The sequence below is a fragment of the Pyxicephalus adspersus genome, chromosome 5 (assembly GCF_032062135.1).
Source record: "Pyxicephalus adspersus chromosome 5, UCB_Pads_2.0, whole genome shotgun sequence".
Taxonomy (NCBI): Eukaryota; Metazoa; Chordata; class Amphibia; order Anura; family Pyxicephalidae; genus Pyxicephalus; species Pyxicephalus adspersus.
The window spans coordinates 82,419,090-82,433,371 of record NC_092862.1 but is presented as its reverse complement, the minus strand read 5'-3'; the positions used below and the strand labels follow the sequence as shown (position 1 = coordinate 82,433,371).

General features: G+C 41.9%; 1 protein-coding gene across 1 annotated transcript in view; it reads left to right on the top strand.

Annotated features, from left to right (window-relative positions):
• Nucleotides 1–14,282, top strand: part of TNS3 (tensin 3) — a 216,767-nt gene that overhangs the window by 66,872 nt on the left and 135,613 nt on the right. The window contains exons 5-6 of the mRNA XM_072411956.1: nucleotides 10,861–10,925; nucleotides 11,260–11,343. Of these exons, the coding sequence (XP_072268057.1) occupies nucleotides 10,861–10,925; nucleotides 11,260–11,343 (149 nt within the window). The remainder of the gene's footprint in view (nucleotides 1–10,860; nucleotides 10,926–11,259; nucleotides 11,344–14,282) is intronic.

The window sequence follows — 14,282 nt, the reverse complement described above, 5'->3', positions numbered from 1 at the left end:
CGATCCAGCAGTGTCCTCCAGTGATTCCCGGCTGGCTTCTGCATCGCATCCCCGGCTTGATCGATGTGAAGCGCTGGTACGCTAGGGAGGTGTGGCCTGGTGGGAAATTTAAAGCAGATTACATTGTAATCTGTTTTTAACACATTGATGACAGTGGTACAGTTATAAATCTAAAAATAAATCTATAATAAATTTAAATAAATCCAAAAGCTTATGTATTAGTGCATCCAACAGCTTTGTCTAGTGTCCTGAATTATTGTTTGTCCACTACCAACCCCCTGACCTTGGTCTGACCTTTACCTGAACGTTTCTTGACCTTTTCCTTATTTCCTCATTTAAACACTTGTCTCTGACCTTGAATGTTCCTGACTTCTTACTGGAAACTTGACCCATCCATGGCTTGCAAAAGGTGTCTTGCTAGTGCAAAAGCTGTTTTAGGAAAGCCACAAAGCAGCGATAGTGATGACCTTGTTGAATTGAGCCATAGTGATTAACCAGGAAACTTGTCTTTAGACAGTGAAAGTGAACACAGCAACGAATCTGAGTTTGAGGTCAGTGATGTGCGAACTTGCCGCTCTAATGATCTTGGTAAGGCTCAGGCAGTGCCCCCAAGATTCCCATTTACTGGAGCACCTGGTGTGAAAATAGATTCTGAAGGCGACAACCCCTTGACATACCTACAATTGTTTCTGACCAATGAGGTTATTGAAAAAATAGTTGCTGAGACAAACAGGTACGCTGAACAACAATTAGCTGCTCCACACCTGAGGTTTGCAAGAGGCAGAAAGTGGTAACCAGTGACCAAACATGACATTTGGCTATTTCTGGGGTTAGTGATACTTCAGGGAGTGGTGGGCAAACCCCTGCAGAAGTAGTATTGGTCTACTAATAAAATACTTGACACTCCATTCGTTGGCACAGTCATGTCAGAGTACAGATTTAACCTAATTATGAAATATTTACACTTTGCAAACAACAAATAATTTGATGAAACTATTCGTCCTGCACCAAAACTCAAGAAAATTTGGGAAGTATCTCAACTGATTCTAAAAAATTTCCAACAGATCTATGTACCAGAAAGAGACAGAGCAGATGAAAGTCTAATGGGCTACAAGGGGAGGCTCAGCCGTATGCAATACATTGGCATCAAAGAATGCACAATTTGGTGTAAATCCTACATGCTGTGCGAATCGTGAACTGGCTACATTTAGAATTCAGTCCTATACACTGGAAAAGGAACCGGCGCAACATGCCATCAATGTTTGCAAAAAGGAAGCTGAAGACAGGAGAAATGGTTGCCTGGCAGAAAAGCAAAATGATGGCCCTGCAATGTTGTGACAAGAAAGATGTGTGCCTAATTATAACAGTCCTCCACTGTTATGGTAGGAAAAAAAGGATAGGCTTTTGTTGAGCAATGCTTTTGGAATGCCTATATTATCTTCAAACAAAAAAGTGACAGGCCTGTGAGTTATTCTGACGTCATTTGGAAAGTTTCTAAATATATTGTCATGAACCACCAAACACCATCAATGGCTGTGAATAGACCTGGACGTCGTGCTGTTGCAGTTGTCAACCTGGAACGCCTGACTGGTCGTCACTTCACGGGCTACATCCCACCAACCGAGAAAAAGCAAGCACCTACAAGGATATGTGTGATTTGTTGCTCAAAGAGAGATGACAGTGGAAGGAAGATCAGAAAGAAACCAGATTTACTGTCCTAATTGTGATGTCGGACTTTCTGCAGTCCGATGTTTCAAAATATACAATACCGGGGATGTCCACTAGACCAATATGCAGTCGCTACTAATTTATCAATAATGGTATACCCTTGTTTGGACAAATTTAGGTGTTTTTGATTTGATAAAATTATTAAATTAAGTTTATTGTTATTATTTATTTCAATTGTTTTTATATTTCTTTATAATTATTTACATTATGTTTTATGATTTTTGTTTCAAACTTTATCATACCTGTTATACCTAAGAATTACAGGCTTACAATATTAAACAAATTTCCATGCAAAACAATGTACAGCTTTTGACATAAAAGCACTGACATAATTAGACCGCCAGGGAGGTTAAGATTTCTGGAGATGTACTTGTAGCCTTGGGATTGTCCATGCTTTTCTAAAATTTTGGTTCTCAATTCTTTAGACAATTCTTTTTTTTTTTTTTTAGGTGAACATTTTTCCCTTAGTTGAAATACAAATTAAAGGAGCATCACATGCTAGAAATACAATTTTTTTAAGGTGACAATAATTTTGTCAGCCATTTTTGACGTTTTGTGTGGAAAGTCTCAGATTTTTTTCTCTGTTTTTTTGATTTAACTGATTGGTAATAATGAGACAACTGAAAACATTTCTGCCTAATAATATTGGTATTATTATTAATAATAATAATAATAATAATAATAATAATAATATTAAATAAATAGTATGTAGTGCCAACATATTAAATAGGGGTATCAAGTAACAGACAGAAATAAACAAAGACACAGAAGGAGGGGAGAACCCTGCCCAGTAGAACTTACAATCTCTGTGCTGGATGTGGGCAATAATGTGTGCTGATTGGTGAGAGCAGGTGTCCCTGAGCTCCGCTTCCACAACACCCTCAGCCTGTGTGCCTCGGCAGCCCGGAAAACATGCTCAGTCCTAGGGAACATATGGGAGCTAAGTCCCTTGCTGGGAAATCTGGAGGAGATTTGTACCTCATTGAGGATTTCTCTCAATACATGGGGGAGACAGTGGAGGAAATCACCAGTGAGGTGGTGGACAGACTGTCCTGGATGAAGGTTGAAGAAAAAAGACTTGCAGCTGTGAAAAGTTTACTTGATGAGAGGAGAAAAAACAGCCTACAATCATGCAAACGCAGCAGCTACAGCAAGAAGTATCAAAATTAATTGCTACAATTCGAAAAAGATAAAAAAAGAGACCTGAATCAAAGAAATGGTCCCTTTAGCATAAAGTTTGTTAATGAAAGGCACTTCCAAAGGAAACTCTGCTGATGACAAGATGGGGCTAGGAGGAAGCCTATCCTATCCTATCCTTCCACCAGGAGGAAAGGATGTGTCTGCTGAGTAACTGCCTTATTTTTCATGCTGATAAAGCAAGACAGCATGCCCAGCACTGGAATTGTGGTTCATTTTAAAACTGATGAGGTAATTTTTCGGCAGATTATTGAAGTAGAAATGGGGGTATTCATGGTCATATTTCCTGACCTGCTTTATATCTGTGTTGTGGTCTATCTGGATGACATCCTGATTTTTTCCCATGACTTGGCCTCTCAGCATGTCCGCTTGGTCCTACAAAGAATCCGAGACAAGGGACTATGCGAAGGCTGGGACGTGTCTGTTTGAGCTCCCCGAGGTGCCCTTTCTGGGCTACATTGTCTCCAAAGAGGGTCCCTCCATGGATACTGAAAAAGGTTCAGCTATTTCTAACTGGACGCTTCCCTGCGGCTGTAAGGCCACTCAGCGGTTCCTGGGTGTCACTAACTACTACCGGAAATTCATTAGAAATTACTCCAGTAGCTCCCATCACTGCCCTGACCCGGAAGGATGCTGTCCCCAAGATTTGGCCCTCTGAGGCTATTGAGGCCTTTCATGCTCTGAAGCAAGCTTTTCTTTCTGGCCCTGCTCTGGTTAGCCCAGAAGTGTCCAAACCCTTTTCTATTGAGGTTGACGCCTCCTCTGTTGGAGTGGGGGCTCTTCTTTTTCAGGACCCCCCACTGGAGCAAGATGCCCATGTGCATTCCTTTCTAGGAAGTTTTTCCCAGCAAAAAATAATTATTCCATCGGTGACACAGAACTCTTGGCTATCAAGTTAGCTTTGGAAGAATGGTGTTACCTTTTGGATTGTTCCTCTCACAAGATCACTACTTTTACCGACCACAAAAACCGGCAGTACCTGCAGTCTGCTTGCCGTATCAAGCCCTGGCAAGCCCGTTTGTCATTCTTCTTCTTTCCTTTTGATTTGGTGAATACTTTTAAACCCGGTTCCACCAACTCTCAAGCAGATCCACTTTCTCGCTCATTTGATCCACAGGATTCCGAGACCGCTGCGGAGCCAGAGTTTATCATCCCTCCAGCCCACATCTTGGCCTTGACCCCTATCTAGGAATCGGCTATCGCTCCTGGTAAAACCTTAGTGCCTCCTCAAATCCGCACCAAAATATTATGTTAGACACATGACTCCAAACTTTTTGGTCATCAGGGTGTTCACAGAACGTACACTTTTCTCTCCCGACAGTACTGGTGGCCAAATTCTTCACAAGGATGTGATGTCAAGGCCTGTGCTCTCTGTGCTCAAACAAAGTCTGCCACCTGCGCTCCTGCAGGCCCACATCTTCCACTACCTATTCCCACAGAACCTTGGTAGCATCTATCTGTGGATTTCATCACTGATCTTCCTCCTTTTGATGGCTGTACGGGTATTTGGGTGGTTGTGGATCGTTTTTGGCCTATTTTGTACCTCTCCCAGCTTTACCATCGGCAGCAGCTTTTGTGCCAGTGTGTATTCAAGAAATTTTTAGACTTCATGGCATGCCTATTCATCTCTGATCGTGGCGTAAAATTTACTTCATGCTTCTGGAAAGGCTTTTGCAAATCCCTGGACATTTCTGCGAAGTTCTCCTCAGCTTACCACCTGCAAACCAATGGACAGACGGAAGGGGTCAATTAGTTCTTCGAACAATACATTTAAGCCCTAGTATCTGCCCACCATGATGACTGGGTGGCTCTACTACCTTGGGCGGAATTGGCCCACAATATTCATGTTTGCACCTGCAGCAAGGAGTCTTCATTTTTTATTGTCTACGGCAAACATCCTCGCCTTCCGTCATCTATACCCTGCTCTACTGAAATACCCGCATTCTGTGCCCTGCAGATGGACTTCAACCGTCTTTGGGCCTCAACATCAGAGCACCTAGAGCAGTCGGCTGCCCATTACAAGAAGTTTGTTGATTGGCGCCTCTTCTCTTACCTGGGGACAAAGTCTGGCTATCCACCAGGAATTTTCATTGCAAAGTGTCTTCTCTAAAGTGTGCTCCACGCTTCATCGGACCATATGTCATTTCTGCCAAGGTTAACCCAGTTTGTTATAAGTTACGCCTCCACATCTCAAGCTGCCCAATGCTTTCCATGTGTCTCCACTTAAGCCGTTGGTCCTGAACCGCTTTTCTTGTCCCTCTCCACTGGCTACTCCTGCAACCGATTCTTCTCAGGAATATGAAGTCCATCAAATTTTGGATTCCAGAAGCTCATGTACCTGATTGACTGGAAAGGTTTTGGCCCTGAGGAGAGATCATGGGTTCTTGCTGCAGATGTGTCTGCCTCTCTTCTGGCTAAAAAGTTCCACCTCCTCTTCCGCTTGAAACCTGGACCTCAGCGGGTAGGGAGTCCGCTGAAAAGGCGGGTAATGTCACACTTTTCCCCTCTGAACTGCAGATGCTTCTCTCCTGTGCATGCAAGCAGTTTTGATGCTGGGGGTGCCTCTGTTTCAAAGCTTTATCAATTCCAAGTCCAATCCGCTGGCCAATCAGAAAATAGTCTCTTGACCAGCCCTTTAGCTAGCTCACACACTGCACTCTGTGTTCGTGCAACGTGTCTCCATTGTGCTGAGCCCCTAGTTCTGTGAGCTAGTTCTCATTCACCTGGTGCTTAATTCAGTGTTTCCTCTGTCCAGATCCTGCGTTAACCCCTCGTTGTCCAGTCTGTTGGTTTCCAGCCAACTTTCCTGTGCTGTTCCAGTGTTCCTGTCTGTGTTTGAATATCCTTGAGTCACTTGTGCTTTCTGTTGCTTCCAGTGTCTCCTGTGTTCCCTGTGCCCGCAGTGGCCCCTGTGTCACTGGTGTCTGTCTGCTTGATCTCTGGCAATTGACCCCTGGCGTGTGACCTGACCACTCTTGCTTGCCGCCTGCCTTGACCCCAGCTTTCCTTGAATTATCCTTCTGCTTTTTGATTTGGTACAGTGTTTTGCCAACCTTGGTGTGCCCAAGGAACGCAACGTAGCAGTAACCAGCGGCGCAACATCCTCACTAGTTTTGATGTTTGAATTCGGGTTGTCCCTATATTCGACCTGAATATGGCTGTTCAAATTCGGGTCGACCCGACCCGAAAAACACGGGATTCGACAGCAAAAATTCGGGTGGAAAAAAAAAATTTTTTTTTCTTTAATTATTTATTTTGTGTGTGTTTTTTATTTTAAACTTGTTCTTTTTTTATTTTTTACAGGTTATCCGACAATGACATTATGAATCATAATGTCATTGTGGGATTCCTGGACCGTGGGAACTTTGCGGTCACAGCTAATTGAAAGCAGGTGCTGTATCCTTTTATAATGTATCTTTTTACACCTGTTTGGAGGCTGTAGAAGCTCTACACAGTGCTGAAAAAAACCCAAATTTTTCCTCCCATTGACTTTAATCGTGTTCGATGTTCGACGACCCGAATAATTATGCATTATTCGGCCGAATATCGGTCGAATCGAATAGTGACCTATTCGACCAACACTAATCCTCACAATCAGAGGCTCTGGAGAAAACCTGGTTACTGCTTAGGCGCTGCGCCTTGGCCCTTCTCGGGGCTCACATCAACCCTGTGCAAGCTTTAGCACCCCCTAGTAGTCCTGTCTCATTGTGCGTGACATGGAATTACTTAAATGTATAATTACTGTTAGCAAAAGCCTTTTCATGGTAGTACTGTGAATTTACTCTGTCTTTTACCCTGCCAACTATGGTCAACCTCACAGCAATTAAAACATGCGTAACTGTAACTCTATGAATTAGAGGAAAATTAACAATTCCTATATTTAGGATCGCCAGTTCGGGAGACACGCTTGTAGTACATCTAGTAATTTTCATCAGTAGTTGAGAAACAACCAACCAGAAAAGTACTATTTTGGTACAGTCCCAAAACGTGTACACATGTGCCTATGCAGCCACATCCTCTCCAACATAATGGTGAGTAATTTGGGGTAAACTTTGCTACTCTATATGGGGTTCTGTACCATCTGAGAACTATTTTTTTATACTATTCCCAGTGTGATAAGCATTTGGTGGGATTAATCATTGACATAATAGTTGTTTTTCATTTGGACAATGTAAATGTATAACTAAAATATTTCCGCCAAATAGAAAAGATGGGAAGTCTTTGCCATTTATCTATAGTTTGGTATAGATTCAATAAATAGTGATCCGGCCTTTGCAGACTATTGTACTTTGGGTACATTGCCAGAAATTTTTAAAGGTTATTTTATAGTTTGAAATATTGAGGATTTCATCATATGTTGCATTTTACATAAATTAAATTGGGAATTTAGATATTCATATGATCTAAGTAGATCTTGTACTGGTATTAAATCCTCAGTATAGCTGTTGGTTTTAGTTAAGTTTTCCTAGGCCAGTACCATAGTTTCCAGTGTATACAACTTAATAGTAGGTGACATAGATGACGCTACAAAAAAGCTAAGTAATCTCCTCCTTTTAGTAGTGAGGTTTCAATACTTAGCCATCTCCTATCCACATTAGGTAGGAGACATTTCTCCAATTGGTCAGGTAGTGATGCAAGGTGGTAATCTTGAATAAACGATGATTATTGATTGATTATTAAAGGGTCGATTATTGTCGTTTAATTTGTCAGGCATTAATTTAGGTAAGTTGACAGAATTTAGAAAGTGTTCTATAGTAGCCTGAGTAGGTTGTATAGTTTTGACATCATATAGATTGTACAAGGAATGATAATAATCTTTAAAAGTGTTAGATATTCTTTGTGGGTTGATTATTTTAGTTTTAGTACTGGGGTGATAGATGTAAGCCAATCTGCTCTTAGCTAGTTTAGTCTACAGCTGATTAGTTAGTAGTTTTCCAGCTTTATTTGCTTGGCTTTATTACTTGGATTTTAAATGCTTGTTCAATCTTTCTTGATTTCTTGAAGTCTTAGTTCAGACTTACATTTGAAAAGCTCCCTAGAGAGGGAGACAGTAAGTTTAAATTTGTGGATAGAGTCCAACTTTTTAATTTTCTCCAATACCTTTTTTTCTCCTTGCTTCTAGGGAGAAAAAAAGGATCTCCTTTTTTTCTCCCTAGAAGCAAGTTGTAACAGAATACCTCTCATATATGCCTTATGAGAACACCACAAAACAATAGGGGCAACTGTTTGAGTGTCAGTAAACTTGAAAAATTCTTTAAGATGTGATAAAATCTGTTTTTTTTATTGCCGGAGATGGTCAAAAGTGAAGAACTAGTTCTCTAAAGTTTTACAGGAGTGAAAAAATTTATCCTCTTGTATTGCAATCGCAACAGGTGCGTGGCCGGAGCAAGTGATATTGTATATCTCTGCGGTTGAAACCGATTGAAGGGACCATTTATCCACAGGAACAAGTCAATCCTAAAATAAGATTGGTTGGGTATTGAAAAAAAAGTGTAATCTCGTTCCGATGAATGTAGGCATCTCCACACATCAAACAGATCTTCTTGGTGTAGTAACTTTTCTGTTGGAGGTATCCAAATCGGAATTAGGGATGCAAAGTCCCCACAAATAAGTAATGGACCTTGTTAAACTTTCCGCGCTTTTTTGAGAACTTTCTCTACAGAAGCAATAGGCCGATCATTAGGAGCATAGATATTGATCATGGTACGAATAACATCATTTAATGAAGCTATCAGGTCGATATATCTTCCTTGCTGATCTATTCCACATGAATGAGAAAAAAAGATACATTAGGGCAGCGGTCCCCAACCTTTTTGGCCCCAGGGACCGGTTTCACGGAAGGAAACATACTCTGGCGTCTTCTCTTTTCTCTCTGTGCACCTCTGCTGCTTCAAAGCGATCACATGACATCTGACAGCCAATCGAGCTGCATGTCATGTGCTCGCATTGCTTGTACACAGACTGCTGTGTACATTTACCGGCATCTCATACAAACACCGCTGCGGACCACTTCCGGTCCGCGGATGGTGGTTGGGTGCCGCTTCGTTTTCAATAATGGATCATGTACTCGCGGCCCACTGAAAACACCGCCGCGGACCGGTAGTGGGCCGCGGCCCGGTGGTTGGGGACCGCTGCATTAGGGCTAACTGCAATTGAAATACCTCTCTTTTTCTTACTGAATCCTGAGTAGAAATATGTGGGGGAATTTATTATTGGAAAATTGCATTAGTTTGCAGAAAATTTAGTTTCCTGTATACATAGTATGTCGCAAAACTTTTTACAACCATCTACCTAACTTTGCCTTTATAGGGCTGTTAAGGTGTTTTACATTCATAGAATAATAAGTACCATAGTGTAAAAGAAGTAACTTGCAGTGAGTTGCATGTTTCTTTGGTATCTGGGTCTTCAGGCTTTTTTATCTAGTGATCTATATTGAAGAGGACATAAGGAGAAAAAAACATATAAAAAAAAAAATAAAAAGAGGTGAACTACAAAATAAAAGTCAAGAATCCAAAAGGATTCAACGTGCACAGACATACTGCAACTAAAGAATTTGGCGGTATAGAGGAAGGCACATTAACACTGGGTTTGTTGGTAGGCAGCATACCTGTTGTAAAGTCCTCAGGAATAGCTATAGTTCCATTATCCCTATTTTAGGATTGGTATATAATTATTTCAAGAAGATTTTGATCTCCACCTATAATTTTAGAAGCATGGTCAGAATGTAATGGTTTTGGTTGCTCTTCAATTATTTGTATATCCGAGGATCTTAATAATTCACTGCCTGACTGCGGCGTCTCGATGGTATGAAGAGTACCACTTTTGTTAACCAGTAACTTAACCGGAAAGCCCCATTTATATGGAATTTGGTTGCTTAGTGCTTGAGTGCAGTAAATAATTTTTCCTGGAAAAAGCCATTAGTTGCTCTTTAATGTTAGGGCAATAGATACAAGCTAGTACATCTCTGGGTACTTTTTCAGGCAGGTGTGCTGGTTTGGGTAGCCTATGAGCTTTATCAATAATGAGCTCATGGGCTGCTGCTTTTGGAAACACTAGGGAAATCGACTGTTGTAAATAGGTAGACAATTCTTCTGCGGGGATATTTTCAGCAATGCCCCTGAATTTAATATTATTCCTGCAAGACCTGTCTTCTAGGTCTGGAAGTTTCAGTTGAACATGTTGGAGGTTTTCATGAACCTCATTGTGAGAATCCACTAGCTCATTGTGAGCTGAGGCAAATTTCACCCATTCTATTTTCAATGTGGCTGACTCTGTCCCCTGCTTCTTGTAGATCCCCCTTCAGTTGTTGAAACAGGCTTAAAAAATCATTATGCAATAAAATTCTTAAAGAAACAAGCAGATCTTTAAGTGTTGTATCCGATACAGGTTGATCCGAAGTAGGTAGGTGTCAACTGGATCCAGTATCCAGGTGTATCATTGCAATTATCTAAGTTTTTGAAAAGTAATATAATTTTTTTCATACATTTTGTATGTGTGCATTGCAATATCACATTCATTACAAATAAAACTGTAGTTCAAGGAAGAAGAAATGTTCTTCCCTCAAATTCCTGCTCTCAAAAATAAATAAATAAACGGTTTTAGGTTTTTAAAAAAACACATTTTGACCTTTTTCTATGATTTATATATGAAGAGTAAGCCATTGTCAGTTCATTGTCAGTGTCATTATCAGTTTACAGGAAGCAATATCAAGTATTCTCTACTTGTTGAAAGTGAAAACTGATAAAGTCACCACATCTAAGCACTGGTAAGCTACAATATAATAAATATTGTGTTTTAAGGTGATAAAACATGTGATTGCAACATTTCCTCATTTTAAAATTCAATCTTTGTTATATTTGGGAGTTGAGTTGGGATTAAATGATAGAACATCTGTTATTGGCACATCATTAATTGTATTTGTGTTATTCCTTTTAGGGTGGAAAAGGAAGAATTGGTGTTGTTATATCTTCATATATGCACTTTACCAATGTTTCCCTAGGGTAAGTTAATTGTATGATTTTTTCTCCTTACTATAGGAGTAGGATTTCTTTTTCTTAAATTGGGGGTATTTACCCTTTGCTTTTCCAAAAATCAGAAGAAATTTTACTCTGTCCTTTTTGCACGTTACCCTGTGACATACAGTGGGGGAAATATGTATTGCACAGGTCAACATGTAATTTTAAGGCTCCCTTTTTATGGTTATATTGTAGAAAGTTTGCTTTTATGTACTTCTATGTACTGCCTAAACTCCTGGATAATTTTCCCATGTTTCATTTTTTGTATTGGATTTTATACTGCATACCCTTATAACATTATTATGTTTTTGTTTCATAGGGCTGACCAGGCTCTTGATCGCTTTGCAATGAAGAAGTTTTTTGATGACAAAGTGTCAGTGCTAATGCATCCATCCCAGAAAAGGTAGGTTCTTTTATACTCTTGGGTTTAAAAATTCAACTATACAGTTCCATCTTGAATGTTAATAGTAAAATATTAAAAACTGACTGTCGAAAACAAATCATGGTTTATATTCGGGTCAGCTTGCTCTGTGGGAACTTTTGACACTTTGAGACCCTTGGAGAGGTTCTACATCAGTGGCTGCATTTGCAGAGGTTGGCTTAGGTGAAAATGAGGATGATGATGACCGTAATGTCAACTGGGAAACACCGGTGCGTGTAAGGACTAGCAGCAGTTCCCATATAGACGTAGAGGAAAGGCAGCAGCAACAGACTGGGGATGGAAGGGGCCGCAAATCTGCCTCATGTGAGTCCTAAAGAACACACAGACAAGTGGGCACAAGCAGAGGAACATTTAGAGATGATGTGACCGTGAGGGAAATGGAGCTGGAGCAGACGAAGGGCACCCAGCAAAGGCAGGCAAAAAAAAAAGAGCAGCACAGTGGTTACACTCACCTCTCCAGTGTGGTCCTTTTTCACACTGAAAGGCGATGACGGGTGCGTAGCAATCTGCATCCTGTGCCACAGGCAGATTCGCAGAGGACAGGCCAGATCACATTTGGGTACAACATCCCTGCTTTCCCACGTGCGCAAGAACCACAAACCAAAATGGGAGCAGTACTTGCGTTCTTTTGAAGGAGGTGTAACCACGTCATCGTCTCTTCTTTCACCTCCATTGACTCCTTCTACACCTCCAACTGTCATTGCTACTACGTCTCAGGAGGTTGGTGACAGCCAGACTTCAAGCTGCGAGGAAGTATCGGCTTCTGGCCGCAGGTTTCGTGGCATCAGACGACGTTTGTCACAAAAAGATGTGTACTTCAGTGACCATTTCAGCTCCCCTTGCTCCCAGTCCCTTCAGCCCACTCTACCAGAGTTCTGCGCAAGCCCAACCAACAAAAGAGTCATCAAACTCAATTTACGTCTACACATATGAAAAATAGAGGAGGAGACCCCACCTATGATATGAACGATTTAGTAGCCAGTAGAAAAGAAGCAGGGGTTTTTGGCAACAAATTAAAGTGTATTTTTTTCAAATAGGTACAAAGTGGGTGACATACATTTCATTGAATCTGTATAAGAAAAGCAAACATGGTAAAATCACAATTAAACTATAAAGGCATATAGGTTTTATATTAGTAGGGATATGCCTCGCTTACTAAATAGAAAGTCGTCTGACTAAGTGTTGCAACAGAAATACACAAAGCTCAAAGATCTCAATCCGGACACGTTTCACCGGAAGGCTTTATTAGGGGATGTCCAAGGAGAGTCAGAGCATCTGTACAAAAAAGTATAAACGGAATTGATCATGAATATCATATATAGTTGTATGCAACAATAACGTAATAGTGAAAGGTCAGGCCAGAAATATATAATTTATTAATAGACAGTAGACATTTGGGTGTCCCCGCACAATGTGTGAATCGATGTGCATCATTAACTTGTATTGTGCAGTATACATATATATATCTGGTTTCAATATATAGTAATCTACATGCAAACAAATTATGGTATCAGGTTTGTTAATTTGTTGCCAAAAAACCCTGCTTCTTTTCTACTTCTTTCATACTTCAATTCACGTCTAGCCAAACTATTGGCCTTGCAGCTACTGCTGTACAGCATTGTGGACTCTGCTACCTTCTGTGACCTTAATGGCCTATGCCCAGCGGCATGGAGTATACCAAGCAGGCATTACTTCTCCTGCACAGCTGTTCCCAGTTTACATGCACATGTAATGGGTAACCTCTCCCCGGCATAGGCATTCTCGGTGTCTAGTCAAATCCACGTCACCAAGTGGGACGCTACCTGTCCTTGACCGATCACTGCCTTGCATAGCTCAGTGGGCAGTAGTCTGCAAGCAGCACCTGGTAAACCTGCCGAGGGGTGTGGTGGGAAAGCATGAGCCACCCCAGTCCTCTCCCTCTTTTTTTTAACACTCCTCCTGAAAGGCCAGCAGTGGAGGACACTGTGGTTGAGCGGGCACACCATTACGGCTTCTTCAAGCACATGTGTTGCCAGGCAGTGCTGAAACTGGTGTCCTTGGGTGAGAAAAGTCACGTGCCCTGCAGGACTGCAGGACTTACTAAGACAGGCACGCTCCATCTGCAGCCATGTACGCTGATCCCCCACTGCCGCCGCGGCGCTTAGCAAGATCCAGCGCCAACAGAGGCTTCCACCGCATAGACTGATTTGTGACACTGTGACTAGATGGAACTCCACCCTGCACATGCTCCAGCATCTGTGTGAGCAAAAGCTAACCATCTGCCATTACTTGGTAAGCATGGTGCATGGAGGCAGCAGGGCCCTTGGTGCAGCCGCACAACTGAGCTATTTTACCAGTGACCAATGCCTGCAGATGGAGACGCTGTGCAAGGTACTGGCCCCCTTTGATCTGGCCACAAACTTTGTGAGTCGGGAGCGGTCAGGCAGGAACGATGTCATTGCCATCATCTTTCTGCTTGATAATACTCTGTGTGGCCTGATGGGAAGTGGCGATGGGAGAGAAGGAGAACAAATGGGGGAGGAGGATGAGGGTGACATTACACTTCATAGCGCACAGCCACCATCAGGAGGGGCAAGAAGGGACACTGACCAGCATCAGGAGTTTCAAGAGGAGGAGTAGGATGATTATGATGATGATGATGAGGGAGACCATGTTGAGGCTGCTGGACAGGACCCGTCAAACCTGCATTTGTGCTGTCACGTCCCAGGCATTCTGCGGGCGATGGAACAACTGGATCTGCTGCAGCTTGAAGAGGAGGAGGTGGGTGATGAGTAGGAAGATGTTTTGGTGCCTACTGAGGGACAGGGGGAGGATGAGACCAGGGAACCCCTTTTTCATATGTGTGTCCACATGTTGTGATGCCTAAGGAGGGACCCCCGCATTTGCAGCATCAAAAACTG